This window comes from Alternaria hordeiaustralica, assembly GCF_023758085.1.
Source record: "Alternaria hordeiaustralica strain BMP 2776 chromosome Unknown scaffold_6, whole genome shotgun sequence".
In the NCBI taxonomy this organism is placed as follows: Eukaryota; Fungi; Ascomycota; class Dothideomycetes; order Pleosporales; family Pleosporaceae; genus Alternaria; species Alternaria hordeiaustralica.
The window spans coordinates 1,365,718-1,393,437 of NW_026056778.1; the positions used below are offsets into that span (position 1 = coordinate 1,365,718).

Sequence of the window (27,720 nt, forward strand, 5' to 3'; positions counted from 1 at the left end):
CCTTTAATGATTGGCCCTCTAGGCTTAAACTTGCGTTCACTACAACCTGGGTAGACGGTACGGGCGATCGGATAACGCGACGATATCCCAGCACCCCATATCGACGAGACCTCCTAACTGGAAAGCCACCAATGAGCTGATTGTCGAATGATCGAATCACAGAGTAGCGCAATCGGGTCAATTCTCGCAACTGAAACGAGCTAGCACTTGCGGTCCCAACGTCCACTTCAACAGCTTTCAGCCACCGAATTCCAGACTCTAGGTCTCTTCGCGTGATAATGGGATGAGCTCACCGCATTTCCCACCATGAGCCACCACGACACCAACGGGTGGCGGAAGCTATGCGAAACGTAAGCCCTCGTAGTACCCGGAGCAGCTGTAAAGCTAACGGGGAGGCGGGCCTGTGGTCGCGTACAAACTATGGACTGACAAAGCGCTTGTGTCTGGTCGCGTTGAGGCTCATCTGAGGGGTATCAGGGGATGCCAGGCTTGTTGTCGCATGGCGTGTCTACGAGAGCTTATTCTTGACAGATTAGAATCAACACCTAAAGCAGTAGAATACGCTATCGAGTGTATGATCTGCTTGGTAAGAGACTGTACCATGTATGCAGCAACGCGACACATAGCCTGTTACCCCCTGGTGGGGCCTCCGAAGGGAGAGGAGGGGCACTGCTTGGTAAAGCAGTGTTTTCGCGATATGACGACTCTTCGGCGTCCCAGATTGTGGGAAGTCTGCCGGAGCGGCATCGTCGGATCTCGCACCATCGGCATCCACAACACGATGTCGCAGCGGTCGACTCGCTCCCGAAGCGAGTCTTGAACGGCTGCCATTCTGCGACATTGGGACAGGCGACCCACGTGTACCCCGCGGAGCAAGGTCGCTTACACCTAGTTCTAGATCTAAAAAGAGTTGACAGGCTATCTTGAGGCCCAAGTGGCGAAGGCATCTACATGGCCAGTGCACATGAACAGCTCTTCACGTGCAGTAAGGCGGACAAGAAATGCGCGGGCACGTCAGATGTCAGATATGCCAGATCCGCGGGAGACGGTCATCAGCTAGGTTTGCTAGTCTCGAGACGATTGGTCGACGGGGGTCCGATCCGGCGCAGACTCATCACGACTTTTGGTACACTTGGATATGCGCTAAGCCTCACATCATTTCTTTCAGCCTGAACATTGCGGAACCACCATTCTCCACCACGTTCACTCCCTTCCGCGCTGTTTCAACGGCTCACTCGGCGCGTGAAGCCACCAGCATCACTAAATAAGCTCACGGGTGCTAAAATACATGCGCTTGAGTAACTTCCACCAGTCTGCTCGTCGCGCAATCTCTACCACGACCAAACTTGTCCCGCCTATACGGACGTGATTAGTCTTCGTGTAAATACGCCAAGAACGAAGACTAAGACAGTAAAATTTCGGAGTGACCGACGAAAGAGGGGACATGGCATGATATCCGTATAAAGAGACGCAGGGACTATTGCCTGAGGAAGGTTCGGCGTAAGAGGGAGGAAGAAAGGGCTGAAAGTTTTGCGCCCAAGACCCTAGGCGAAGCGAGCCTGTATCCTCTCCCATCGATGAATCGATGATGGCCTGATCACCAAGAAGGAAGACAAGGACGAGCTGAGACGTTTTTGTGCTGACAATCAAGGCGCGGAGATTTAGCCACAGGCTACGGGTTACTGTTGAGTCCAGCTCGGTACCGACGAGAACGTTTCCTACTCGCCCAGCTCAGACGCCCTGTGTAGGAAAGAACGCGTCTGGACCGTTTTGCATCGAAACACCTCGCTGCGTGGCAGAGGGTGTGGCTGTTCCTTTTGGAAAAGTCGTGGCGGGCGAGGCTGAAATCTCGATGCAGTATCGCGGTGAAGTAAGAGTCAACAGCTCTCCACCGTCCACGCCACCCGCAGTCTGAGACAGCATGAACGCACGTGGAGACAGACCAGTCGAGACGCTCGCTCGCACTGACAGCTGTATTGAGCACATAACCCCCGTTTGGCCCTCTCTTCGTCTTTCCCGTTCCATCGAAAAAGCGCGCTAGATGAGGAAAAAGCAAATTCCTAGCCACATCTCCCTCCGCTCGGTGCCTCTCAAACTCCTAGCTCTACTCGCGAAAAGAAAAAGCAGCATGCTAGTCGCCCCGAGGGGGAAGTAGGGTCTTGAACCTTGTTTCCCTGTCGTCACATCTCGTTGTAAGGTACCGAGCAGGCGTAGTCTGGTCAGTTTCCCGCGGAAGCAGACACCCTGAACCTGGCTAACGTTTGTCGCTGATGGTGGTGAGGCCAATCCTAATACGGGCGCGTTGCTTCTGATGGAACTACGGTGGGTATGGGATGCTGATCGTTACGGGCGATCGGCGGTGCTTTTCTCATCGTTCGTTGATTGCGACGATGCGCTATTCTTTTGGAACTGGGGGGTTCAGGTTTAACCCCTTGATTGGTGTTGAGGACGTGTAGGGGTGCGTGTGTATATATGGAGGGTACCTTTCCCTTGTAGATGATCGCCATCCAACCATCAGCTTTCATCACTCTCATCAGCTTATCTGATTCAACAACCTCTCTACATCTTCTACAAGTCTCACCCACACTTCAACGACTTCGTCAACTGCTATCCACACAGCAGCCAAGCCATACATCACACGCTGAGGTCTCACAACCTCACCAACCAAACAACCAACACACACATCATCAACATGCCATCAAAATACTTGACAACACTTCCTCCCTGCCCGGGCCCACCACCAAACCGACCTCTTCCCCCGCTACCCTCATAACGCACAACATACACTTGAGCGGCAAAGGGACTGAGTGCGACATCGACACCCTCTTTTTTGTCGAGTCGAGAGGCAGCAGGAGAGCAGAATACCCAACACATGTACGATTACGAACACCGATACGAATATGATACCGAAGTCGCGACTTCAACTTGGAAGGAATCGCGCGATGGGATGGGAGATTGTTTCGATTCTGCCGACTTGTTACAGTCGACATAACTCGTTGTACGAGATTCCATTCTACGGAGAGCAGTTTGAGGAGAAGGGACGGGTATGGTAGTAGCTTAGACAGCGAAAACAGCCCGGTTCAATTCAATGATGAAATTTCATTCACTACGATATGCAATATGCGCATTCTCTTCCGTGATAGTTGCACAAGATGTGTAACAACTAACCACCAACACGACTTCATCTAACCGCCACTGTCATTCTGCATCCTCTACCGTGCATAGTGCACAGCGTCTTGTCGCGACAACTCCACAGGAAGCGCGTATCAAGTGACCACCCAATACTGCCTTGTACCCTACCCACGATCTCCATCCCAGATCCCTTGCCGTACAGACGGTATACCGCTTTTTGTGACAGCTTCACATGCAATGCGTATCAAGTGACTCCCAATACAGCCTTGTTTCCCACCCCTACCCTGTCAGATCCCCAAGCGCACATGCCACATGCGCGATGGTCTACTCCAGTATGTCATGCAGCCTCGCCCCACCCCTACCCCCAGCTCACCGATGCCGAAGATCAGCATGGCTTACACCCTCCAACGGACCGGGACGTGTATCTCGGTATACTACGGCTATCCAGCTGGAGCAATATTAACCGACGGAAGCATGCAGCCTATACACGAAGGAAGCTGGGGGAGAAAGAAGGAATGAGAGAATTGATCACATGCGGTAGATTGGCTATTCCCATTTCGTGTATCATGGACACCTGGGTATGTAGCCTAAAAGGGAAGGGAAGAAGGAATGTTGGAGTGATCACATGTGGATGTTAGTTGGTATTTCCCATTTTGGAGGGTATGGCAATTCTTCTAGCTAGCTGTTATTTTCCGTCTTCACCGATGGGAGTGAGCGATCTAGGAACGAAGGAAGGGAAGAAGGAACGTTCAGATGGTCACATGCGGATGCTGCTAATCCTGTTTCATCTACTACTCCAACTACTACTCCAACTACCCCAGCTTCGTCTTGCTTCCCATGTTCATCGATTGGAGCATGAAGGGGAAGATAAATGCTCCAAATGATCACATGGGAAAGTTACTATTCCCGTTTCAATCATCATGCCGATAGCGGCATGTCCATCGGCAGGACCAGGCAGTGGTCTACTAACGAAGGACGAGAAACGTCACCTCCCCCACCGCTCCTACCCCGCCCAGCCAAAGAAGCAAACCCGAGGAAGCGCATGCAGATGGCACTATTCCTATTTCAGCTTACTATGCTAACTGTTTTGACTTCGTCTTACTTTCATGTTCACCGGTAGAAACATACAGTCTAAGCAGGGACGAGAAGAAGGAATGGTCAAAGTGATCACATGGGGATCTTGAGATTCCCATGTCGATCATCTGCCATACCGAAGGAACGCTTCAGCGCGCTTATGCAGATACTGCTACTCACAGTGGAGCTAACACACCAAGTGCCCTGACCTCGACTTAATTTCCCATATTGATAGAGATTGATAGACGGTGCTGGAAGCATGCAACCTCTAAAGCAATGGAAGAAGAAACATTCGGATAGTAAGATGTGGATAATGCTATTCCCTTTCCATCTTGCTACATCAGATGCTTCGACTCCGTCTTACTTTCTCCTGTTCACTGATGGAAGCAGACATCCTGTGTACGAAGTAGAGAAGAACGTTCAGTTGTGACAGTGCACATGATGCTATTCCCGTCTTGTCCCCCATACCACCTGCCATCTAACCTTGGCAGGAAACGCTACTTTCCACCTGGGAACACTAGCCCGTTATCATGCCTCACCTTCTCCATAACCGCCAACGTATCTCTACTATGCTGCTCCAACTTCGCCAACGCCTCACGATCGCCCTCCTCGATACACCTCGCAAACTCCCTCGCCTCCTCCACCAAGTTCAACTTCTCAGGTTCCTTCACACCTGACACATCCTCCCTCGTCTTCTTCTTCGGGTCCCAGAAGGTAATCTTGTTGATATCCGTAATAGTGGGTACAATCAGCGTGCCCTTCTCCCCGTAGATCTCACTTGGGGCGTCGGAGTTGTAGATCTTGCTATGGCAGAGATGGACTGTGAAAGTGGGGTATGCGAGGATGAGGCGGCCGCCGCCGTCAGCACCTGTGGCGATCTTCACGGGGAAGTATTGTGATGAGGTGGGTGCGCCGAAGAGGTCGATGGCGGCTGCGACACAGTATACGCCCAAGTCTACAAGCGCGCCACCGCCCATCTCTAGGTTGAAGATGTTGGGGACTTCGCCTTGAAGCACCTTTTCGTAGCGACTGCTGTACTGCGCAAAGGTTATGGATGCGCCGTAGAGCGGACCTAGGTCTGAGATCTTGGATTTCAGCAGCTTGAAGTTTGCTTCTTGGATGTGGCGGAAGGCTTCGACTAGGACGACCTTCTTCGACGTCGCTAGTGCGAAGAGCTCGTCGAGTTCGGCGACGGTACTGCAGGATGGCTTCTCGAGGATGACATTCTTGCCGGCGTTGAGGAGCTGCTTGGCTTGCTCGTAGTGCAGGATGTTGGGGCTGGCGATGTAGACCGTGTCGATCTTATATTGGGCAAATGCATTCAGGTCGGTGAATGTGGTGATTTGCTTGTCGGAGTATTTGGATGCGAATTCTTTCGCGGTCTCTTCTTTGCGCGAGAAGACGGCGGAGAGGTTGTATTTGCCTGTTGCGTGTGCCGCCTCCACGAAGGAGTGGGTGATCCAATTGGTTCCGATGATTCCGAGATTGATCATGTTGGCGGTGTTTGTTTGATGAGTGATTTGGGTATTCGTTTTGAGAAGGAGCTGACCTGATATAAATACGTTGTTCGCGTCGAGGGGCAGTCGCGTTCAACCCCACTAGGAAGCTTCAGCTTCAGCTGCTAGTGTGATGTCATTGGCCGACTGTTCCGACTACCCAAAGCGGCAGTAGTTGGCAAAACTAGACACTAGGGGAAAGGTCAACAGATGAGTAAACAGAACTGTCTGGATCAAATCGGTATTGTATTGCAGGTTACTAAATGCAGTCATACTATAGGATAGCCTCAGTGCTGTTGCGCAAAACTAGAGTTCCTGAAGAGGGTATCATGCTGCGACCATGTGTCGTGTCGTTGAAATGTATCATACCATATGCGTGAAAGAGAGGTGCATCTTCGTTCCATCCCGGGCATTGGTCCAAGCCGTGTTGGATGACGATCATAATGTGAGAAGGAAAATGTGCAGGACCAACCGTACGCCGAAATCAAACCCCAAAACTCCGTACGCTCAAAGTCGCATACTTGAAAATGCAATGACGCTGAAAGTACTAGAAGGGAAGTACTCATGTGTCGTTTATTCAGTCCTCCCATATAGTGTCCAGGTCTAGGTCGACGCGTCGTTCAGCTCCGCAGACACTCCATCTCTTCCGTGAGTCGCGCTTGCCGAAGCCGAGACTGCGCCCACGGCTTTCGGGCACGTCTAGGCTGGACCTCCTGGCATCTCCGCCGTCCTCACGGTCCGCCGCAGCCTTGAGCCGCCGTAGGCGATCAGCCTCTATGGCTTCTTCTTCTGCGTCTGGGCTGTCTTCGATGGTCTCGAGAGACGAGATGGAAGGGCTGCGGGAGCGCATCGAGGTCGGGGTGGATGGCACGGACGAAGAGGCATGGGACATGGGGTAGTTCTCGTTGAACCTGGAAGGTGCGAGGAGCGGTGAGGAGGCAGTGGAGGTGGGCGTGCTGACAGAGGGGGTGCTCGTGGGTGGTGCGCCAAAGGGTACAGTGACCTGGTAGAGCGGTGAAGCTGGTCGGCGTCGCCGGGAGAGCGAGCCTGTGCTGCTGTGGAGGCTCGACACGGTGGTGCCAACGCGCGGCGTGAGTTCCAGTTCGGCGTCCTCTGATATGTCGCACACGCTCGGTACGCCCTCAAAAGAGCCGATGGAGGCTGGACGGATACCCGAGCCGTACCGCTCCATGGTTCCTACTGAGTGCGGGCGTGGCTCCAGTGCCCGTGGGCTGCGGGTCCGCTTGGGGGAGCGCAGAGGAGAAGCCGGGCGGGCGAGCGGCATCGGGGCAGGCGAGAGCATCAGATTGCCAGAGGGCTGCATGACTGTAGGCAGCGAATGGGCCCGTGTCATAGGCGGCGCATTCGGCAACGCAGACCCGCTCTGAGAGCGGAGGTGAGAGCGCGAGTAGGGCGAGCGGTTCCGTGGCCGGGTGGTGAGGGCTGCCAGAGACGTGAGGGTGTCAGGCTGGGGGTCTGTCTGGGAGCGCGGTGTAGAGGGCCGGCGCGAGGTCATGCTGTCGTCGGACGCGTTGCTGAGCTGGCGGGCGAGCGTGTTGCTTTCTCCCATGGCGGCGGCAGAGGGCGGGCTGGAGCGTGAGCAGGATGCGTCTTCTGCAGCGGGCTTTGTAGGAGCCGGTGCCTTCTTCGGGCTCTTGAGAGGTATCGGGCCTGTATGGGCGCTCGTGGTGGGCATGGACTTCAGGCGTTGGACAAGATCGTCGTGCTGCAGATCCTCATTCACACTCAGCGGCGGCGAGAGATTTGAGGCAGTCATGGCGGCGGGCAGCGAGTATACATAGTCTGCGCTCACGCCTAGAGAGTATGGACTGGAGAGGCCGAGGTGGAGCTAGGGAGCGCAGGGGAATAGCGTGGTGCCCGTGTTGCTCTGGGCGGTGGACGCACGCTGGACCTTGCAGCGTTTCAGCCGCCGGAAACTGACTTTGAGCGCGCGCTGACTGGCTGGCGGCGGCCAAGGTGTGCAGCGACAAATAAGAGCGACGGATAGTGTGCGAGGACGACTCTGTTGGAGCCCGGAGAGTCAGAGCAGTGCACGAGGACGGTCACGATGTTGCTGCCCTGCGACGACTGAGGAGGGAGGGGCCGCGACGTTGGTGTTGGTACCTGCCGCCGAGATTGCCGCTATCGATCTGGGGCAGTCGCGACCGCCTCCATAGGCAAGGGCTCCCAACAATGCCGCCACCCTGCCATGCAAACAATACAATGTCCTCTGTTTGCTACACAGCCGCCCCATTGACACTCCCTACACATTAAACTGTCATCACCACGCCCCGCACCGTCGCTCGCCACACCTCTCTCCAGCCGCCATGTTCCCTGATCAGCGCCGGACAGGACTCTAACGGACCCTGAAATTGCCTGCAGCTGACTAGCGCAACGTCTCCACCGCCCAAGACGACAGGCACACTCCAATCACGGCCGGCTCTCGCAAATTAAGACGCTACCCGGGGCCGAATTGGGACCTCGCTGCTAAATGTGGGTGCCTCAGGCTTTAATCCACGACGGCGTGGTTATTTATGCCTCTTCCCCACATAATCTCTCGCCCACGCCCGTGTATTGCTTGCATTAACTTCACCACCATTGTCTATGCTGCACAGGGGTATTTGATTATCGATAATGGATGCGCGATTCCGATACTACCGATAAGCTGCCTTTCCGCGGATATCCAAAGCTGTCTTACTATGCAGATGGAAGGGCGAGTATGTCAGTCCAAATTCTGAACGCCCTCCAGCTTCAACCTAGAACTTGCAGAATCTCCTCTAGTGGCACCACAACCTTCTCGAAAACTGCTCGTTGTAGGTCCCGGTCGTCCAAATTGGATTTCCCTTGGTCAAAATCACACCATATACAACGACGGACTATGTCTTGGTAGCCTGGACCTATCTTGAATTCCAACTTCTTCTCGTCGAGCAGTCTTTGCGCAGTACACCACGCCACACCTGGTGTGTTTGAACAATCCAGATCGCATGGCAATTGGAGATCTTCGATTGATTTCTCAAAGCAAAGCTCAATCAGCAGTATGCCTAGAGTGAACAGCGTCTGGTTGCGGATGACCCTATACGCTGCCGGTCGGCCGATGTTGTCGCTAGCTTGGTCGATTTTGGACGCTGAGATCTTGCGATAGACAAAAGGATGCTCGTACAAACTGGCCGCCGGTGCATCAGGATGCCGCACAAAGTAAACGTCGCTGTCACTCCACTGCTCGTCCAGCCATGGTGTCTTGTAGAGCTGAAGCACGCTGAAAGCTAAGTCCAGAGCGACTTGTAGCTTATCGGACAGTCTCAGGCGCCAGTTGTTGCTCTTGTACTCGGTGAGTATTTGACGTAAGGAGTACACCGTGGGACTTGATTTCTCGGAGTCATTCGCTGAGTCCAGTGGGTAAATTCCATATTGGCGGTTAGAATTGTCCGTCAAGTAACCGATGCATGCAATCGGTTGCGGCGTAGGCAGAGCTGCAATTGCTGTGCATAGATCCCCAATCTGTATTGGCATGGATTTGATGATGGGTGCACTCGATCGTTCTACAAGAGTGATATCGCTACTGCTACACTCGTTTCGAGGTTGCACAAACCGAACTTGCTTGGGAGATTTGAGTGCGATTTGAGTCGGTTCTGTCATCTGTGGAGGGTCATTTGGCAAGCGTGAGATGTTTGCCTCGGCCCATCTCCAAGGGTTTCCGTGGTCTGAACGTCGGGAGATATCGTGATGAGCGCCCGTAAAGATGACGCGGAATGATGCTTCCTGTATGTCTTCGATCTTGCTAACTCTTCGCTTTCTCTTCTCGAGCCGCAATTTGACAGCATGATTGTCACATGCGCATCGCAGACCTGACTGTAGTGTCTCGTACAACGCCCGTGTTAAGCTTTGCAAGATGTTGAAGTTCGGGCATCGATGATGTTTGATCGCGCTTCTTGAATTCTCGAGGCTGATAGACTGAGTTGTAAGTTGCATCAACGCTTGATTGTAATAACAAAGAGCATTGACTTGTTCAGCGTAATCCGCTCTCTTGACACTGAACTTTAGTCTCCTGATATTCTCTTTGAATCGGCTTGGATCCGAGAATTGTGGCTGGGACGATTGTCAGCAATCACCGGTCATAGCTATTATGAGCGTTCTTGCTCCATTCCTGTCGTTACCGATGGGAGCAAGCGACGATGCTGCCCAACCTCTCGGTCGATTGGGAAACGCGAAAAACAGTTGGTGATGGCGCACGGACAGCTTTCGGTGGACCGAGAGCCAGCGATGAGGCAAAAGCTCTGATGACGTACCTTGCCAGCCTGGTCCAACGCTAATTTCTCTCTGAACCTTTGCAACGACGCTTCCATGCCGCACACGTTATCAAGATAGATGTCATACGCATCGCGCAATCTATCTTTCAGCTTCAGCTCGATATCTGGTTCTTGCCAAAAGTTGCCACCCGCAACAATGTCACTCATCCGCTCGTCGCTGGCGATGCCATTCAACAATGTCTCTATAGTATTCTTGAATAGCTTCTGCTCTGTTCTAATCTTCCTCAATAGGTCCTCCATCTCGGTCTGATATTTCAGATATCTCCTCGCGGTGCTGATGCCGTTGGCATAATGTTCGATGGCTGAGATAACGAGCGGTATCGATCCTAGGACGGCACCTGCGATTTCGAGACCCGACATCGCGAACTATTTTCGATGGACTTGCCACTGGAGATAGGCTGATGTATTCGAATCGTTCTGTGTCTGAAGTGTGGTTCTGGATGGTGATCCAGCGGGTCTCAGACAGGAAGGAGCGGATACAATTCATCGACGTACTTGGATGCACGTGTGCGGCGTAGTACAACCCCGCTTGCCCCGCATCTACTCCCTACATGAGTACGTAGTTGCACTGCCTGATGATCTGATGATCTGATGAGTTGTATAGGCTATATAGGGAATTATCTCCCGTTAGCATCAAGGAAGTCCCAATCCTGCTGTTCACTTTATTTCCTGGCATCCCGCCACCTTCCAACCTATCTGCGAAGTCGTACCGTACTATCAACTCGTTCGAAAGATACCGCGCTACAGAATATGGTGTTCAGAAGTTTCGCTGACCCTGTCCTGGTTGCAACCCACGTTCGAGAATGCTTCATCTATTTCCAGAAAGTCTGCGACAGTCTCGAGAAGGCCGAGTCACGTATCAGGCAGAAGATACTACCCGGCCGTTTCGATGATGAGTTGGGTCGCTTCAAGATCTGGTGCGGCAATGTCGGCGCGCACAGATTCGGCAAAGGCTCACTCGATTACAAGCTTCGCGAAGCTTCGCACATACATGACCAGGTCATCGAGCTGCTAAAAGGCATGACATCCAGTCTGGGGAAGGCCAACGCAATTATCACTGGTGAAATAACTCCATGGGAAGACCTTTCTGACTCTGATTCGGATGTGTCTGAGGATTCAGACAAACGGGATGCCACAGAATTAGAGCAGCACGCATTCAGCCTATCCGAGATCAACACTTGCCTCATGCGACTATCAATGGCGATCCGAAATCCTGCACCTCACGACCAGTTCAAGGAGTCTGCCCACTTCAGAGTCTCTCATTTCGAACACTTCGATATGCAGCATGTACGAGCTAAATTTCCCAACGCCGAAGAATACCTAGTAGCTCGTTTGGGCAAGGCCATCTCGCGTCGACGGCAATATCTCAACTACCGTGAAGAGCATCGGCAAAGACTTGCGCAGGGACTAGAGCCAGCTGCGGATTTGGTAGCAGTAAACAATGCCCTGGTAGAAGTGCCGCAGTCCGAGATCATGGACACACCGCAGCAGAAGCCAGAAACGACGACAGATTTCTCCGAAAGGATTGCGAGTACTGTCGCATCTTCACTACCCTCGGCTCTCAAGGCCACCATATCCGTAACAGAGCTTATGGATGAAGCCTACTACGAAGAGACCCTTTCTCAAACCAGTTACGCGTCTTCTGGGTCAGAGTCTACTAGACTGCGTCCACCGCGCATTCCAAAACTCGGTGAGCATGGCGACCCTTTCGAATGCCCGCTCTGCTTCCGATTCACGTCGGCCCAGCATGAATTCGCCTGGCGCAAACATGTTTACCGTGATCTACAACCTTACGTAAGTGATCAATATGACTCAAATACGCTCTAACTAAAAGTGAATAGATTTGTACTAACGAACGTTGCGAGACGGCTGATCGGATGTATGAGTCAAGATACGAATGGTTTCACCACGAATTGCAGGCCCACAGAAAGTGGTGGAAATGCCTCGACGGTTGCGACCAGCCTTTCCAACTGCAGTCAGAGTTCCGTGTGCATCTTTCGCAGCACCACCCAGAGTTCACGAACTCAGAACGTATCGAGGATCTCATGCGGACTTGCGAAAGGCAGCACTGTACAAGTGAGAATGAAAAAGTGGGGTGCCCACTTTGCCATCATCACGTCTTGTCGTTTCCGCTTCTGCGACGTCACCTTGGCAAACATCTCGAAGAGTTGGCGTTGTTCGCATTGCCCTCTCGTGTGAACGAGGATGGCGACGAGGCAGACAAAGGACAAAGTGACTTGCGTTCTCTATCCAGCGAAGCCGAAGCTGGTAGCTCACCAGACTCGCTGTCTGATGAGGACAGCGATGCAAGACGGCGCCACGAAGGTGGTAGTAAGCCCAAAGCAGAACCTCAAAAACCCTCTTCCATCACTTCTTCATCAACTGGCTCGCGAGATGAACCAGGGATCCCATGTGGAATCGATGGATGCGACTGGGTTTCAAGAATGCAAGACCCCAAACTTCGACTTGCCTGGCATCGTGAATGGGCACACGCCGGCCCAAAGGTCTTTCTCTGCAGAAAGCTCGGCTGCAGGAAGTACTCTCATACTGAGCATGATCGAATCCAACACTACAAAAGAAGCCATTCACGCATGGCTGCTAGTCTCTCACGCCCTTACATTCCAGAGGGTCCCCATGATTATTTCGATGCGTTGGTAAGCTTTTACCGTGCAAAGGGCTGGAAAGACGTGAGCAAGTTGTGGTGGTATAGCCAGGGTCGTATCATAACGCTCAAAGATCTCAAGACAGCCATAGAAAAGCGTGGTGGAGCTAACCTAGTAGACATGAAGGGCCACTGGGCGTATGTTATAACGCACGACAGTGGCAATGTGGATCATCACGGCGAGTGTTTGTTCACAATCTACTCTGAATATATACAGCCTTTCGATGAGCATGAAGAGATGGACGTATATGTGAACCGAAAGACTGGTTTGGGTGATCTCGGCTTGAATGAAGTTAGTGGCCTGCTAAGTCTTGGAGCGGCAGATGTTCCAGGCATTGAACACAAACTACGAACCGCATCGATTCTAAGCGGTGGCCGCAACGGGCTGCACGGCTCTTTGTTCTACTCGTCCCTCTTTGACTTCGACAGATGGGCGTTTGGAAGGTTTGAGTTTGGGGAGAGGGAGATCTTCTTTCGTCGAGAAAAGGGTGGCAACAACGTCATCTCCATCCGGTACGAGAACGTCGCGCACGCACATGCACGCGATTCCAACACAGTTGAAATACACGGCTGGTTGTTCAACAACACTGAGCTTGTGGATGGTGTCAATAGCATGATACTAGAGTTCTTAGACGACGGGATTGGCTATTTTATTGGGTACGTGCTCAAGGGTCCGACGATAGGAATGGACCCCGATCCGAATGTTGAAACGCCGAAACTTCAACCGTACCCACCCATATATACTAAGGGGGGCGACGTATGCATCATTCCTGATGTAACGATCAGGATCCTCGCATGGAAGGGAAGGGAAACCATGCACGCAACTCTCAAGTTTTATCGCCCAGCGATTGTTTTCGAGGACATTCATTCCAAAGAAACTGCATACGTCCCCTATGCCGACCTCAGGTATTACTATGATAAGGGAGACTGCGCAGTGGGTGTAACGGCCAACCATGTCTACTGCTCACACCCCTGCAGGTGGACGTTGAAAGAAAATACAATATGTTTGGAATTCACGATCACTGCCAAAGATCACGAGACAGCGGCTCTGATCAAGAAATATCTCTCATATCACAAGATAAGGGGTGATTATAGGGGAGAGGGTTTATGGACTGGTTTCCCATATTTATCAATGCCGCCTCGAATCAAGGCGTCATAGTACAAGTCAGAACACAGGTGAGCAATCTCACGGACGATGAAGAAGATGGATATCTCTAAGCTCTTACAAATGCAGCTACATCAAACGATCTTTTTTTGTGATTCCAAAGGTGTTGTTGTAGCCAGAATGTTGTTTCAAAATAGTAGATAAGCAGCCGCCCTCTATTTATTGGTCGCAAAATTCGAAAAAAAAGAGTTGTTGTCAACACAGCTACATCAAACAGCTCGTTCCATTTCAGCGTCTACTGGCTGATGCTCATGACCCGCACGCTACCGTGCTAAGAAGACACTGTGTGCCTTCCCTACCGCCAGTGCGCAGTCCCCAATACACAAACAACACATTCAAAAAGCGAGTTAGGATGAGAAGGTGGTTCGATCGCGATGCAGAGAGTAGTATCTCTACTTAAACTCAGTCTGCTCGTTGCATTTATCCACTGCTCGCTTACGTAGCGTCACCGTGTGTAGCAATGATCTGTGTCACCATCGGTAGTAGCCGAAAGCAACGTAATACGGCACAGTCTACCGAAGCGTTTGGTAACACGAGATGTTGTGACACGCTTTAGGGATGACAAAGCGATTCTGTTAGTGAAAAGTTCTACTACCTCACTACCCAGGGGCATAGCTACTTTCCTAAACAAAGTTACACAGCCGAAGCAGTAACGATAACCACTAAAGAGCTTCGTTTTATTACACTTCGGCGATGTGGATAGCGATGGTGATGACTGTAATGACCGCGTTTGTCATCGCGCTCAGGTCGCGGAGGGAACAGTTTGTCGCTGTGACCCATACGATCGCCCATAGAAGACAATCCAGTCGCAGATTTCGCACATTCAACTACAAAAACGATTTCAGCCCCGATCCAAAAGGAAGAATTCAATGTAGAGCTTATGAAGCTATCCACGATCATACTCCTTACGACAAGCTACACTGGCAATGAACGAATCCATGCCGTCGCGACCTCTTGATAAAATTCGAAGCTACAAGGTAAGTAAAGCTTTTCTACTATCATCCGCCGCGCTAACGCAGCTCAGAGTGCTATCAACATCCTTAACAGTCGACGACGCCTCGCGAGGCCTACTACAAGCCCATCAAGCACTCCACCGACTTATGGTTCTGTTCCTGATGCGCAAGGAAAGCCAAACCTGAAGGGCACACCCAGTGTAGCCGGAATGAAAGAATGGCTGCACCAAATCGGTCACTCGGTACGCCTCCTTGTGTCTTCGCTGAACTCCACTGATAGAGAGAGACTATCGATATCGATAAACTGAACATCATCCACGTCACCGGAACCAAGGGCAAAGGTAGTACATGCGCATTCATTGAGTCTTTTCTCCGCGCTTACGGGGGAAGTACCGAATGGCCGCTTAAGACAGGCCTATATACTTCACCCCATCTCATCTATCCTGAAGAAAGGATACGCATCGATTTTCAGCCCATCGCCAGAGATCTCTTCGCGAGATACTTCTTCGAAGTGTGGGATGCTCTGTCAAACGATCCGGAAAGACTGCCTCGTTATCTCCAGCTCTTCGCGCTGGTATCATTCCACGCATTCATTAAGGAAGGTGTACATGTGGCTATATATGAGACTCATCACGGAGGGGAATACGATGCTACCAACGTGATAGAGCATCCTGTCGCAACCGTCATCACTGCACTTGGCATGGATCACGTCCAGCAGTTAGGGCCCACTATCGAGAACATCGCCTGGCATAAGTCGGGAATCTTCAAGCACGGTGCTCATGCACTCTCGTCTCCTCAGGATGCCTCCGCTGCTGAGGTTCTTCGATGTCGCGCGGCGGAGAAAGGCGTTCGCTTCCAATTCGTGGAGAACGATCCAGATCTTCCAGCAGACGCACCGCAGCTGAAGCCAGATGTGCAGCGCATGAACTGTTCCGTTGCGATTGCTGCCGTTCGTTACTTCCTTGAAGATAGAGCTACAAAAGACACTTCAAAAGACATTCCGCAACCATCATCTTGGGATGTTTTGCAGGGCATCAGCCAGTTCTCCTGGCCGGGGCGCTTCCAAACCATTGTCGAAGGGGGCTTCAGCTGGTTCCTTGATAGTGCGCACAATGAGATAAGCGTTAGCAAAGCCGCGGAATGGTTCATCGAGAGCTCGCAGGGAGAGAGGTACTTCAACCATACAAGACTCTGCCGCCTTACCATTAACAGTCACAGCGCATCTTCCGTACGGGTCTTGATCTTCGGCCAGGTATCGAAGCAGAGAGATGCTAGAGTTGTGCTCGAACAACTAGCCACTACCCTCAGCCCTGTTCGCATCGACCATGTCATTTTCACTTCGTACGATCCAAAGCAAGACTTCGACTCTACAAGAGGTGAAGCTCCCTAACTCTGGTCGTACGAAACCTCGCCTACTGACTGTGTTGTAGCTGTAACTCCAAATCTAGAAGATCTGGACGCTTCACGAGGAGCATTCAGTGAAATTTGGCAGCGCATCCACCAAAACTCACAAATCCTCTACGAACCAAGTGTGCAAAGAGCTCTGGAGTTGGCGAGGGAAATAGGCACGGTTGGTGGTATGCAGACACTCATCACTGGTAGTCAACATCTGGTTGGCGCTGCACTCTTCTCATTGAACGACTGCACGTCAGATGAGGGCTTCACTTAGCTCCTGTATGTAGGCGTAGAAGGCGTGCACTTTGCTGGACCCTAGATCTGCCGCCGCTAACATTATGTTGCGCAAAAACACCGTGTGCTGTACGCGCGACCATGCGTATCACAGATGATTTCTTTGTGGCGAATTGAAGTCACAGCCCGCTCTAATAACAGAGGTGGAGGGCCTGAAAGCTGCAGGGCCATAGTCCAATAACCAATGACCGAGTTGACCGCCCCACAGCGCTTGCTTGCGGCTGCGCCCCATAGGATGTTACCAGTCAGCACATCGCCTTGGTCGTGGTATCACCAGTTGGTGCGCAAGGCCACCCGTCTCAAATGCGCTGACGACTTTCACATAAGACAACGGCTACCGCCTCGTCAAACTATCACCATCGATCGTCAATTCCACCCGCGCATGGGGGCCAGAAGTTACACTTCGACAGCACCACTACTAGCACTCCGCAGTCATCTCAAAGATATCCAGGCTGAGAAAAAAAGGCGAAGTTCTCTAACGCACGCCGTTGTAGTGGGCAGGTTTTGTCACCAAAGAAATGGTACGATTCGAAGCGCTCAGATTCCGCCCGTCGACGCTAGTCCCAAAACGAAAGGACGGCACACAATCCCGTCAAAGCTGGTACCCTCCCGCGCTACGATGGTGGACCCTCGCCATAACTGCACTACTCTGCTGGACCTTTATTGCTGTTCTACAATACTATCTTCGGAGAAGCCAGACGCAAGGTGGGGTGATTTTCGCCACAACGGTGAACTCACTTCCGTTACATCGCTCATTCTGGTACCTCTATCTGCCAACGATTATTGCTGTAACTTTCAGCATCCTTGTTATCTGGATCGACCACGATGCTAAGCGTTATGAGCCCTATCGGCACATGGCACGGCCATGTGGAGCGTCAGCGGCAAACTCCATTCTATTGCACTATCCTTTCGACTACATCCCGATTGTACCTATAATAGCAGCTAAAAGGAGGTGAGTCCCACACCACACTTCAAAAAGAACGAAAAGGTGTTGACGAAGTCTGTATAGGCATTGGCTTGTGTTCTGGGCCTCATTGGCAATCGTTCTCACTACGTTCGGCGTTGTACCACTACAAGCAGGTATATTCTCGACACGGCCGATTACCAGGGATTTTGTACAGGATTTCGACACATCGAATGATTTTATACACTCTTCAATGCAAGAGCAGGCTATGACCTTCAGCTATGCGCAATCTGTATATGGCATCTTGGAGTTGAACGAAACAATGCCAGCCTTTACCACTCGCAACTATACGCTACGACCGTTCACTACTCAAGGTCTCATACCCAGTGTTGGTGACTCCTGGACAGCACGTACTATCATGTACAGTATGGGTCTTGAATGCGAAAAGGCGCAAAAAGCAGGAGCAAGAAACGAAACCTGGTCAGAAGAGGCGCTTGTGCAGGTTGAAGGGACTAACGTTATACGCAACATGACATGGTCTTTCACAAGCGAAGCCGGCTTCAAGAATTCTGCTGGCTGTTACGTGTCTTCGTCACAACAAAACGGCGCCGTAGTTGGAGACCTCACAGGCCCGCGGGCGTCAACTCGATTCAAGAAATTCTCTGCATCATACATGGGCTATTTCTCTCCGTTATTTGCAGCATATTTGGTGGAAATAGAATCTCTCCAAAACCAGCGGTGGTGTCGATTTCGGGGAAATGGGACCTTCTTTGCGACATTCACACAAAACAAAGAAAGAGAGCAGGATCCGCTCAGCAACATTACGGCCATATTCTGTAAGCCAGTATACTATGAGCAGGATGTTGAGGCAACTGTGGATGCGATAACCGGGAAACCTCAAAACATTAGTCTTTCCAGCGCAACAAGGCGCAATATTTCCGCAGAGATTTTCAACACTACCGTCTTCGGGGAAACACTCGGCTCTGGTACTCGCAAGCTTCAGACAAGACAAGACATTTTGCCTATGAGCACCTTGCCTCGGTACCTCGAGATCTTGTACAACACAGACCTGACACCATCTATAGCTTCGCCTATGATGACAACCGTTATGTCTGTATCAAAAGATCGTTTGCCGGAGCTACTGGATCCGGAAAAGCTAGCAAGCGCATATGAGATTGTATATCAACTCTTCTTCGCTCGTGCGATGGCTGACATTCTCAACCCCAACGTTTCTACGTCAACTGGTACCAAATCGCCAGGGTCGTTCCGGACGCAAATGGAAGCAGTCGTGCTTGAACCTATCTTCACGTACATGGTTGAGGGGTTTCTTGCCGTGATCTCAATGGCAGCGATAGCTCTCATTTGTATTGGGTACGTGGGGCAGAAGAAAAGAGCACTAGTTGACGACCCTGGTAAGCGTTAAACCTATCGTATTCATAGCTTCTTACTCATTTTTAGCTTCTTTGGCCTCTATCATGTCAATGATGGCAGACGATACCGATTTGCTTGCCAAATTTGGAGATCTGGATTGTGCGTCAACGCAATATTTCGATCAAAAGCTCCATGCGAGCGGATTCAAACTCGAAAAAGATCAAGGGTCAGTACTCTGAGTATCTCACAGTCTACACAACTCACATTTTCCAGCATAAGAAATGTAGCTCTCAGCTCGGAGCTGCAAAAGCCCTTACTCAAAACCGACGAACCACGATTATCAGAGCCCATGAGACCTATGGAGTTCCGTTTGGGTACTGGAATTCCTTTCATCAGCCTTTTTGTGGCTTTGGTGATAGCCCTTGCTGTTCTCTTCACTCGATCTCGGCCACACGGTAAGTGGTGTCGCACAGATCATGACATACAATGACCCTGACTTGATTGAACGAAATCGTTCTTACTGAAACCATCTCGGATTATCTCTGCCGTCGAATGATCGCATTATTCAGATCATCGTTACCCAGTATCTTCCCACAGCCATTGCCACTCTCATCGAACCACTTTGGATCATGATTAACAGACTCTTTTGTGTTTTGCAGCCTATAGAGCAGATGCGAGGCCCGAGAGCAGCCGCGTCCCGGAGCATAACTCTCAGTTATGGTTCTCTCCCTCCCCAACTCACACTCTTCAAAGCAGCTCGAGCTGGTCATTACTTGTTAGCAGCAGTCTGTGCAATGAGTCTATTAGCAAACCTATTAGCAACTGCATTCGCGGGTCTTTTTTTCAGCGCAACGCTGTCACTCCCTCAGTCAGCACTATTTTCGCCACCTTTTGAAGCAAGATCTGTACACATCAACGGCTCGTCAGGTCCACCAATTATGGGAAATCCGTTTTTGACCTTGGAAAGCCAGAGGCCTGAAATGTCAGGTGCTTACCAGGGGTCCACGGGCGAGAGCCACTTCTTGGTGGCAGAGTCTAACTTGACACGTCATACTCCCTTACCGGCCTGGACAGATAAGAAGGCTACCTACGCTTCATTCATTGGTCACGAACCAGTCAGTCTATCTACAGAGAGCTATTATCAAGCTCGTATCAAATACTTTGCTGCAGAACCAAGATGCAAACCTCTCATATTCGACCAAGACTATCATATGCATCTATGGACCGATAAGATGAGCGACTGGAGACAACTTCTCAATGTCACAGTAACGTCTACGAGCGGAAAAACAACCACATGCTATGGTACGGATGGCAACATGTTCGCCACAAACTACGGATCAAGCAGCCGCTGGGATGCTCAGTATAATGGAACTCTCTGCCGTGACGGCAAAGTCGGAGCAGAAATAGCGACAACCCTCCAGGCCGACCTTGACGCCACTGAAGAAGAAAAGGCAATATGCAGGTCTGCAGTCGCAGTTGGATGGATTCGGGCTACGCATCAATACTGTGATGGACCACTTGGTATGGGCGATTTCCGGCGAAGACAAATCCTGACAGACCCGAACGCGCATCCGGTGACTTCTTATCCGGGCTTCGAGGATGCTGCCAGCAACAACACTTTCCTCATGCTGTGCCAGCCAGAGATCCAAGTCGGTGATGCCACTGTACTGGTCGACAAAACGGGGGTTTTGACAGAGCCAGCAAGGGATCTCGCACCTGATCAGAATCAAAGCTCTCAAGCACTTGACAAATACTTCTCGAACGGCGCGGCCGAACTCATGTCACAATCGAACTTGTTCATCTTTCGAACTGTACAGCCCTTATGGCATAACGACACCTTTGCCAGCGAGTTCATTCACTACTTCATCAATCGAGCCGAAGGATCGCTACGGCTGACAGACCCAAACACGCCACTACCCACATTCGCAGACGTCGAGACGCCAATGAACCAAGCATACTCACGACTCTTTGCCATTTGGCTCGGTGTGAACAGGGAGCTTCTTTTCGTACCGGCAAACAACACAACAACGCCGCAGGTCTCTGGCATCGTCATAACACCTGAAGAACGCCTGTTCTTTGTCACTCCCCTTTTCATCATCTCGGAATGCATCCTGAGCATCTACGTTGTCGTTTCTCTTATCGTATACCTTCGCCGTCCTGGTCGCTACCTCGCGCGCATGCCTACCAGTCTCGCTGCGATTATCGCGCTCTTTGCTTCAAGCGCTGCGGTCAAGGACCTGCGCGGTACAGCTCACATGACGAACAAGGAGCGCGAGAAATACCTCGAAGATTTGGGCTGCAGGTACGGGTACGGCAGCTATCTAGGTGGTGAGGATAGTGTTGTACATGTAGGTATTGAGAAGATGCCTTTTGTGCAGTACCTGAAGGAAGTTAGCTTTGTGGGAAGTATGGCTGGGAAAGGTGTGAAGAGAAGGGGGGATTCTGCTGCGTCGTCGACGGCAAATTCGAGTTATGTGAATGTTCCATTGGATGACTTGGATACAGATGGGAGCCGCAGAAGTGTTTCTCCTCTCTCCGATAGCAGAGTATAACTCCAAGGATACAGCTAGAAGTCGGTAGAGCCGTTGGTACTTCTTAAATGACGCTACAGTCGGACATTGGAGAGACCATTGCCCTCGTGAAGTATTTCACAGTCGCTGATAGTCCATTGAGTGCCTGAAAGTGTTCACCGCCGCCACTAGACGGTGGTCTTGTTTGACCCAAGTATATGATACCCAAACTTGCTCAACCTCCCACATACGACCATAGGATCTTGAACTCAGCGCTTCCCGTTCGCTCAGCGGTACTTAAGCAAGATACCGGCGCATTAGTACCTGGGTGGGTGACCACCAGGGAATACGCGCTGTTGTATGTTTTTGTTCTTTTTGTCGTTTTTTGGTGGTGGAGACGGAAGATGACGGTGTGGGGCATTTCCTCGGCTATCCACACCTGTCTGTTTAGTTCGTCGGGGTTGTGGATCTTTTGCAAGCTAGCTTTTTTTGTAGAACGCAGAGACCTTGAAACGTGTTTGAGTTAACACTAGCAAACCGCGATAGGGTGGGTGATGTAGCGGGGGTGGCTGGAGTTGGAGCAACAAGAGCCTGGGAAGATCGCGGGCGTTTAGATACCGAGGATAATCATGCAGAACATTGAGGTGGAAACCAGGAAAAGATATATATACGTGTTCTTGATCTCGGCCGTGACCAGCGATGTGATTTGGTATCTTTCTAAGCCCCCAGCCAGACGCCGCATGAGAGAAGATTAGGTCGCTACGAGCCGCGCGCACCATGCTTTCTAGCCATGTAAGCACCCGCACTTGATAAACGCCGTTGATACACCAGAAGTAATAACACCACCTATGCCATCGTATCGTAACCCAATATACACCATATCCTACCTGGCATATTCACCCTTCCTAGTCATCACCACTCCTCTTCTTCGCGGCCTGCATCTTGCCGAGAATAGTCTTGCTCTTCGCCTTGCCCTCGACTTGCTCCGCTCTACTCAGACCGGCGTAGAACGTTCGCACCTTCTCGTGTGCAATGACTTTCCTAGGATCAAATCGCAGGATCTGTAGACCGGCCATGCTCGTCGCACGAGAGAGCGCAACGTACGCTTGGCCCTTTTCGAAGACACGACCGAGATCGACGCGTACGCGCTCCAGTGTCTGACCTTGTGCTTTGTGGATGGAGAGCGCCCAGGCGAGGATAAGTGGGATTTGGGAACGTGAGGCTTGCACCTCGCCGTTTGGTAGCTCAATCTTCCAGTCTTCGCGTTTGCATAGCAGATCGCGCGTAGTGCCGTCTGCAATGGCGAATCGGACGACAGGGTATACCTGGTTGCTGTTTACACCGAGCGAACTCTTCATCATCTCTGTCTTGATGGCGGCCTCTGAGGGTCCACCCTCAAGGAAGGCCTCTTCATCCTCCTTATAGACGTTGAACATCTGCTCAGTCATGAATCCCGTAATCTTGCCCAGCGAACCGTTCACTAGTGTGTCGTCCATGTTCTTGACCAACATGACCTGAGCGCCTTTCTTGAGGTGTATTTGCGCTGGTACCATGCAGCTCTGTAGTAGCCTGTCACGCTGCTCCTTGTTCGTGATTGTACCTCCGTCGCGGGCTTCAAACAAGAAGACATTACCGTGAAGTTGTTGCATACGCGTAGTGTTTGCCCGGTCAACCTCCTGGCGTGTGGGGAAAAGTTCTGTGGCTTCGACGCTCTCGTCTCCCTTTGGTAGTGGTCGTTCCAGCTGCTTGAATTTCAAGATTGAGTCCTGGGTCAGACGGCCCTCTCGCATCTCGTTGAGCATGTTTGCAAAGACCGGGTCTTTCTGACGGAAGACATGGTGCAGACCAATGGTATGCTCGATGCTTGTAGTCCAGGTGCCCGCATCGAAAGCGAATTTGGCTTGCCGTCCGGACTCTGGCACTGGGGGTAATTGGAAGAAGTCGCCGGTGATGACAAGCTGAATACCACCGAAAGGCCTGCCGTTGTTGCGAATCGTCCGCGCAATAGACTCCAGTTTGTCGAATAGGTCGCCGTCCACCATCGACACCTCATCCATGATCAACACTTTCGTGCGCATCCACCGCTGCTTTGCTTTCTGGTTCCGCCTAATCTTCTTGACCAAGTCCTCTACAGGCTCCTTGCCCAGTCCGATACCTGCGAAGCTGTGTAGGGTAACACCGCCGATGTTGCATGCTGCTAGGCCTGTTGACGCTGTCACTGCCACGCGATCTGGCTCGCGAGCGTATTTCCGTCGTAGCGCAGCGATGATTTCACGAAGTAAGACTGATTTACCGGTGCCTGTCGTTGTCAGCAGGGGCGTTTACAAACAATCCACTACACATACCAGCAGATCCAGTGAAGAAGACACTCTTCTTGTACTCCGTCACCAGGTTCAGCACATTTTGTTGTTCTTCACTGAGGAAGATCTTGTGGATGGTGTTCTTTTTCTTTTTCTTAATGGCCTCCTTCATGTCCTCATTTGTGCCAAGGTTCGCCTTCGCTTGAGCTTTGTTGGTCTCCCTAAAAGTCTTCTGCTGCTGCTTCAGCGCGCTCTGGGTCGTGTTCCAAGGGTATTGTGATTTCGACTCCTTCACTGGTGTTGACACTGCCTTGTCGGCCTCCTTGACCACTCTTTTCCTAGGCGGCGCAATCTCCTCTTCCTCCTCCTCTTCCTGTATCGATTGCTGCTTCTGGGCCTGTGTCCACGGTAGAGTACGACGCTTTGTCTTCGGTGGCTCTGGCTTCTGCGGTGTCTTGTAGTGCGATAGAGGCGAGGAAGACCACGGTATTGGCTGGCTACTAGGCTGCTCTGGCTTGAGATCCGCAGTGTGCGCTCTCGAGTTGTATCCCGAATCGGCTGAGCCTCCCGAACCAACGCGAGGTAACGTAGGATATGTGACAGTGCCTTTTGTTGCTGGGTCTTCAACATCGAGATCTATGTCGCTGTCGAAGTCGTCTTCATCAAACAAAGCCTGGGCTAGGACGCCGGGGTTGTTGCGCGAAGATGTGTGGAATGCAGCCGGCAGATCGTTCTCTTTCTCGTCAATCTCAGCAATGTTGAGTGAGGGGTAGTCAAAGTCATCCTCTTGCGAGTTCAGCGACTTGACCAGCCCATTCGACGTCCGCTTGGTCCCCTGTGTAGTTGCCCCGATGGTCGCTTTCATCTCGTTTCCTACAGGACGCGTCGATGACGTTTTTGGCCCGGTGCGATTGAAGGCGTTCCCGAGGGAAGCCTGCTTGTAGGCGTTGTTCGGGGGTGATGTAGACGCGATGGCATTGTGGTTCTGCACCGCTGACTTGAACATGGTAGTCGTCGTGTGCGGGCGAGTGGAAAGATAGCCGAAGTAGTGGCGGGGTGTGGTTGTGGGCGAGGCGGTCGACGGTTGCAGATGTGATGTCGAGAAACGCGTACGCGGAAGGTACGTGAGGGACCGTGTTGGAGGCGAATGCGTCCGAGCGGGATGTGGGATGCAAAAGAGCGGCGACCGTTTCGGATTGTACGGTTTAAGCGACGCACCTCTCTTTCCGAGAGTGGCAAGCATACAGCAAACAAAGAGAGCGCCGACAAAAGAAAGGATTACCGAGATGATGTCGAGTGTGTGCATGCCATCCGGCGCGGTGGGGTGTGAATGTTAGCATCAATTAGCGGACGGGCCCACAAAACGCGACACGACATCTCAATGCGGATGCGCTAGAACAATACGTCACGTGCCGTCATCACAACGGTGTTTCTGCGGTGTATCTGAAAGCTTGATGGAACATGCAGGATCCCAGGCACCTTGACGCAGGTACGGGATTTGACTGCCTCTAGGCGGCTCTATGACGTACTGGTGCAGACCTCACTTTGGCGAGAATATGTCTTGTATGCTTGTGGCTTCAGTGCCTCGCAAATTCTATTACGTCTCCATCACCATCAGTACTACTATCTAGTCCACAGTATAGTATACTATCCAAAGTCATACCGCGACGACCAGCGCGCGCCACAAGAAATCCACTTCTGGTATCATAAGAACTCGCTTTGGTATCAAGAAGAGAATTCGCTGGTATCAAGGAGAAGATTTAACGTCATAATAGATAGTGAAGGGGTAATCAGAGCCGAGGCCTGAAGCAACAGAAAACTAACACGAGATAGGAGATTCATTTTGAACCAAACGACCGTGAACCAGATCCCACAAGAAATGTACCAGCCATGCCATAAGACAACAACGCTTGCACCATTTTGGACAACGGAATTAATAACGACTCCCTAAGAACATAAAACCGAGTAGCTGATGAAATATGACCAGAAATCGGAGCTATCCAAAACAGCGCCCCCGTAAGCAAACAGGCGTGTTGGGACAATAGAGGGCACAGCGCTGAAGAGACAAATCTAACAAACGAGGTGCTTAGCCCTGGTATCCTCCAAAGCCATTCTGGTTGAAGGCTGCCTGGGGAGATTGGCCCCATTGAGGTTGTTGGGGAGCGCCACGGCCGTAGCCGCCAGCGCTGCCTGGCTGCTGCATCTGTTGCTGGTAAGGCATGCCAGGGTTGCCAAAGGCTTGCTGCTGCTGCGCGAAGGGTTGTCCGCCGGGGCTGGGTCCTGCCCGCGCATTAGATTGCTTGTTTCGATACTGCAGCTTCCTCCGGTGCCGCTCACCTGAGGGTGACATGGGACCACCTTGTGGCCCACCACCATACTGAGGAAAGTACGCGCTTGGCGTCTGAGGATAAGCTGAGTTGGGCCCGCCCGCAGGCGAGTAACCCTCAAACTGGCCAGTCGGAGGACGGTCTTTGCCCCACTAGATTCAAAATGTGAGCTAAGAAATAACAAAAGAGAACGAATCAACCTACGCTGCACTTCAGAGGACGGCCGTTGACGTTGTAGCCATTGAGTTGGCAGATGGCCATGGCAGCATTCTCATGAGTGTCCATCTTAATGAAGGCAAATCCGCGATCAGACTGGAAGCGGGTTTCGGTGACATAACCAAAGTTCTGGAAAAGCGGCACAAGGTCAGATTGAGAAGTGTAAGGAGTGAGGTTCCCGACGTAGCACGTGGTCTGCCACTGAGGAGTCTGAGCAACGACCATGTCGTAGCTCTGCACGCCATGGGTGGGGAAATGGTGGTGTCCGAAGGGAGTGGTCGGCGTCATACCCATGGAAGCCATGGCCTGCTGCTGGGAAATGGAAGGCTGTCCTTTCTGGTTGGCCCAGTTGCAGCGGATAGCGCGAGAGCCAAGCCACTCTCCGTCCATAGAGCTGAGAGCGCGATCAGCATCGGCGCGATCCCTAAACGCGACGAATCCGTAACCACGCGACCTGCCCGTCTTCATGTCCCACATAACGCGAGCCTCGGAAACGGGACCAAAGGTGGAGAAAGCTTGGAGGAGAACCTCGTCGTTGACTTCGTTGGAAAGGTCACCGACGAAGATGTGGAAATGGTTAGATGTGTCTTCCTTGGCTGTATTGTTAGATTGGTAGGCCCAGTTAACACGGATTTCCTGTATCTGTCAGAACCGCCAGCACGCAATTGTCGAGCGCGCTTACGTTGTTGTGGATGCGGCGGCCGTTGAGTGTGGCCATACCACGCTCGGCGGCGCCAGGGTCATCATACTCGACGAAACCGTAGTTGAAGCCCTTGGAGTTGAACTGTTAGCGGTCAGCGGCACATGAATGTTGCAACACTTGCAAGATAAGCCCGGCCAGCTGTCAAGAGTTATGCAGCAGGTGCGGAGTGTTATCTTACAGAAGGAGAACTTGCAGTCTTGTCTGGAATAATCTTGACGCTCTGGACATGGCCAGTCGTCTCGAAGATCTGACGCAACACGTCCTCGGTGACCCGCGGGTCCAGTCCTCCAACATATAGCGCCCGCTTGTTGGGCTCGGGGGCGGCGCGACGGGGGACGTAGCCAGGCTGGCCGCTGGTCGGGCTCATGGGGTTGCCCGACATGGGCGAGCTGATGGCGGTCGGGATGGGGTTGTTGTTCTGGGGGATAATGACGGGTGCAAGCGGCGGCGGTGGCATGTGCTGCTGCGGCTGGCCCTGGTTCTCGTAGCCGGGAGCGCCAGCGGAAGGGGGAGGAGGCAGCTGTGCCCCGGGGTTCTGCTGGTCGGCCATGGCTGCTGTCGCGGGGATGCGCACTAGAAACGAGTCGCAAGAGGCGCAATTGGCGGCGGCGGGTATCGAAGACGTCGGCGGTGATGCGACGGTCAGGGCGACGAGGCCACGGGGAGGTCGAGGCTGGCGGGCGGGGTGGTGGCAGCTGGGTAGGCGGCAAGGAAAGTCAGTATGGAAAGCGCGACTAAGGCTACCAATAGAGAGCGGACAGCACTAGGAAAGGCAAGGGAAAACAAGAGGAAGAGAGATAGGAGAGACGAGCGCTGCGCCGAGCTGTGACGGCAAAGCTATAATCTCCACTGTGGGGTGAAGAAGGAGAGGTGTGAGAGGTGAGCGGGCGAGTTCGAAGAATTAGCGCCGC

General features: G+C 52.0%; 7 protein-coding genes across 7 annotated transcripts; 3 read left to right on the top strand and 4 right to left on the bottom strand.

Moving 5' to 3' along the window:
* Nucleotides 1-4,703: 4,703 nt before the first annotated feature.
* Nucleotides 4,704-5,699, bottom strand: J4E84_004354 (uncharacterized protein; the record flags this gene model as incomplete). Its single annotated transcript, XM_049386961.1, has 1 exon — nucleotides 4,704-5,699. One exon carries the CDS (start codon nucleotides 5,697-5,699, stop codon nucleotides 4,704-4,706), a length of 996 nt encoding a protein of 331 aa, XP_049245731.1.
* A 580-nt stretch (nucleotides 5,700-6,279) lies between these two features.
* Nucleotides 6,280-7,479, bottom strand: J4E84_004355 (uncharacterized protein; the record flags this gene model as incomplete). Its single annotated transcript, XM_049386962.1, has 1 exon — nucleotides 6,280-7,479. The coding sequence occupies one exon, from the start codon at nucleotides 7,477-7,479 to the stop codon at nucleotides 6,280-6,282; it is 1,200 nt and encodes a 399-aa protein (XP_049245732.1).
* A 974-nt stretch (nucleotides 7,480-8,453) lies between these two features.
* Nucleotides 8,454-10,369, bottom strand: J4E84_004356 (uncharacterized protein; the record flags this gene model as incomplete). Its single annotated transcript, XM_049386963.1, has 2 exons — nucleotides 8,454-9,338; nucleotides 9,989-10,369. 2 exons carry the CDS (start codon nucleotides 10,367-10,369, stop codon nucleotides 8,454-8,456), a joined length of 1,266 nt encoding a protein of 421 aa, XP_049245733.1.
* A 390-nt stretch (nucleotides 10,370-10,759) lies between these two features.
* Nucleotides 10,760-11,836, top strand: J4E84_004357 (uncharacterized protein; the record flags this gene model as incomplete). Its single annotated transcript, XM_049386964.1, has 1 exon — nucleotides 10,760-11,836. The coding sequence occupies one exon, from the start codon at nucleotides 10,760-10,762 to the stop codon at nucleotides 11,834-11,836; it is 1,077 nt and encodes a 358-aa protein (XP_049245734.1).
* A 2,938-nt stretch (nucleotides 11,837-14,774) lies between these two features.
* J4E84_004358 (uncharacterized protein) lies at nucleotides 14,775-16,179 on the top strand (the record flags this gene model as incomplete). Its single annotated transcript, XM_049386965.1, has 3 exons — nucleotides 14,775-14,779; nucleotides 14,807-14,813; nucleotides 15,070-16,179. 3 exons carry the CDS (start codon nucleotides 14,775-14,777, stop codon nucleotides 16,177-16,179), a joined length of 1,122 nt encoding a protein of 373 aa, XP_049245735.1.
* Nucleotides 16,180-19,964: 3,785 nt separating this feature from the next.
* Nucleotides 19,965-21,295, top strand: J4E84_004359 (uncharacterized protein; the record flags this gene model as incomplete). The annotated part of the gene is made up of 2 exons (XM_049386966.1): nucleotides 19,965-21,055; nucleotides 21,259-21,295. 2 exons carry the CDS (start codon nucleotides 19,965-19,967, stop codon nucleotides 21,293-21,295), a joined length of 1,128 nt encoding a protein of 375 aa, XP_049245736.1.
* A 4,354-nt stretch (nucleotides 21,296-25,649) lies between these two features.
* On the bottom strand, nucleotides 25,650-27,359 carry J4E84_004360 (uncharacterized protein; the record flags this gene model as incomplete). Its single annotated transcript, XM_049386967.1, has 5 exons — nucleotides 25,650-25,843; nucleotides 25,901-26,042; nucleotides 26,095-26,742; nucleotides 26,789-26,890; nucleotides 26,988-27,359. The coding sequence occupies 5 exons, from the start codon at nucleotides 27,357-27,359 to the stop codon at nucleotides 25,650-25,652; spliced, it is 1,458 nt and encodes a 485-aa protein (XP_049245737.1).
* Between the last annotated feature and the right edge of the window lie 361 nt (nucleotides 27,360-27,720).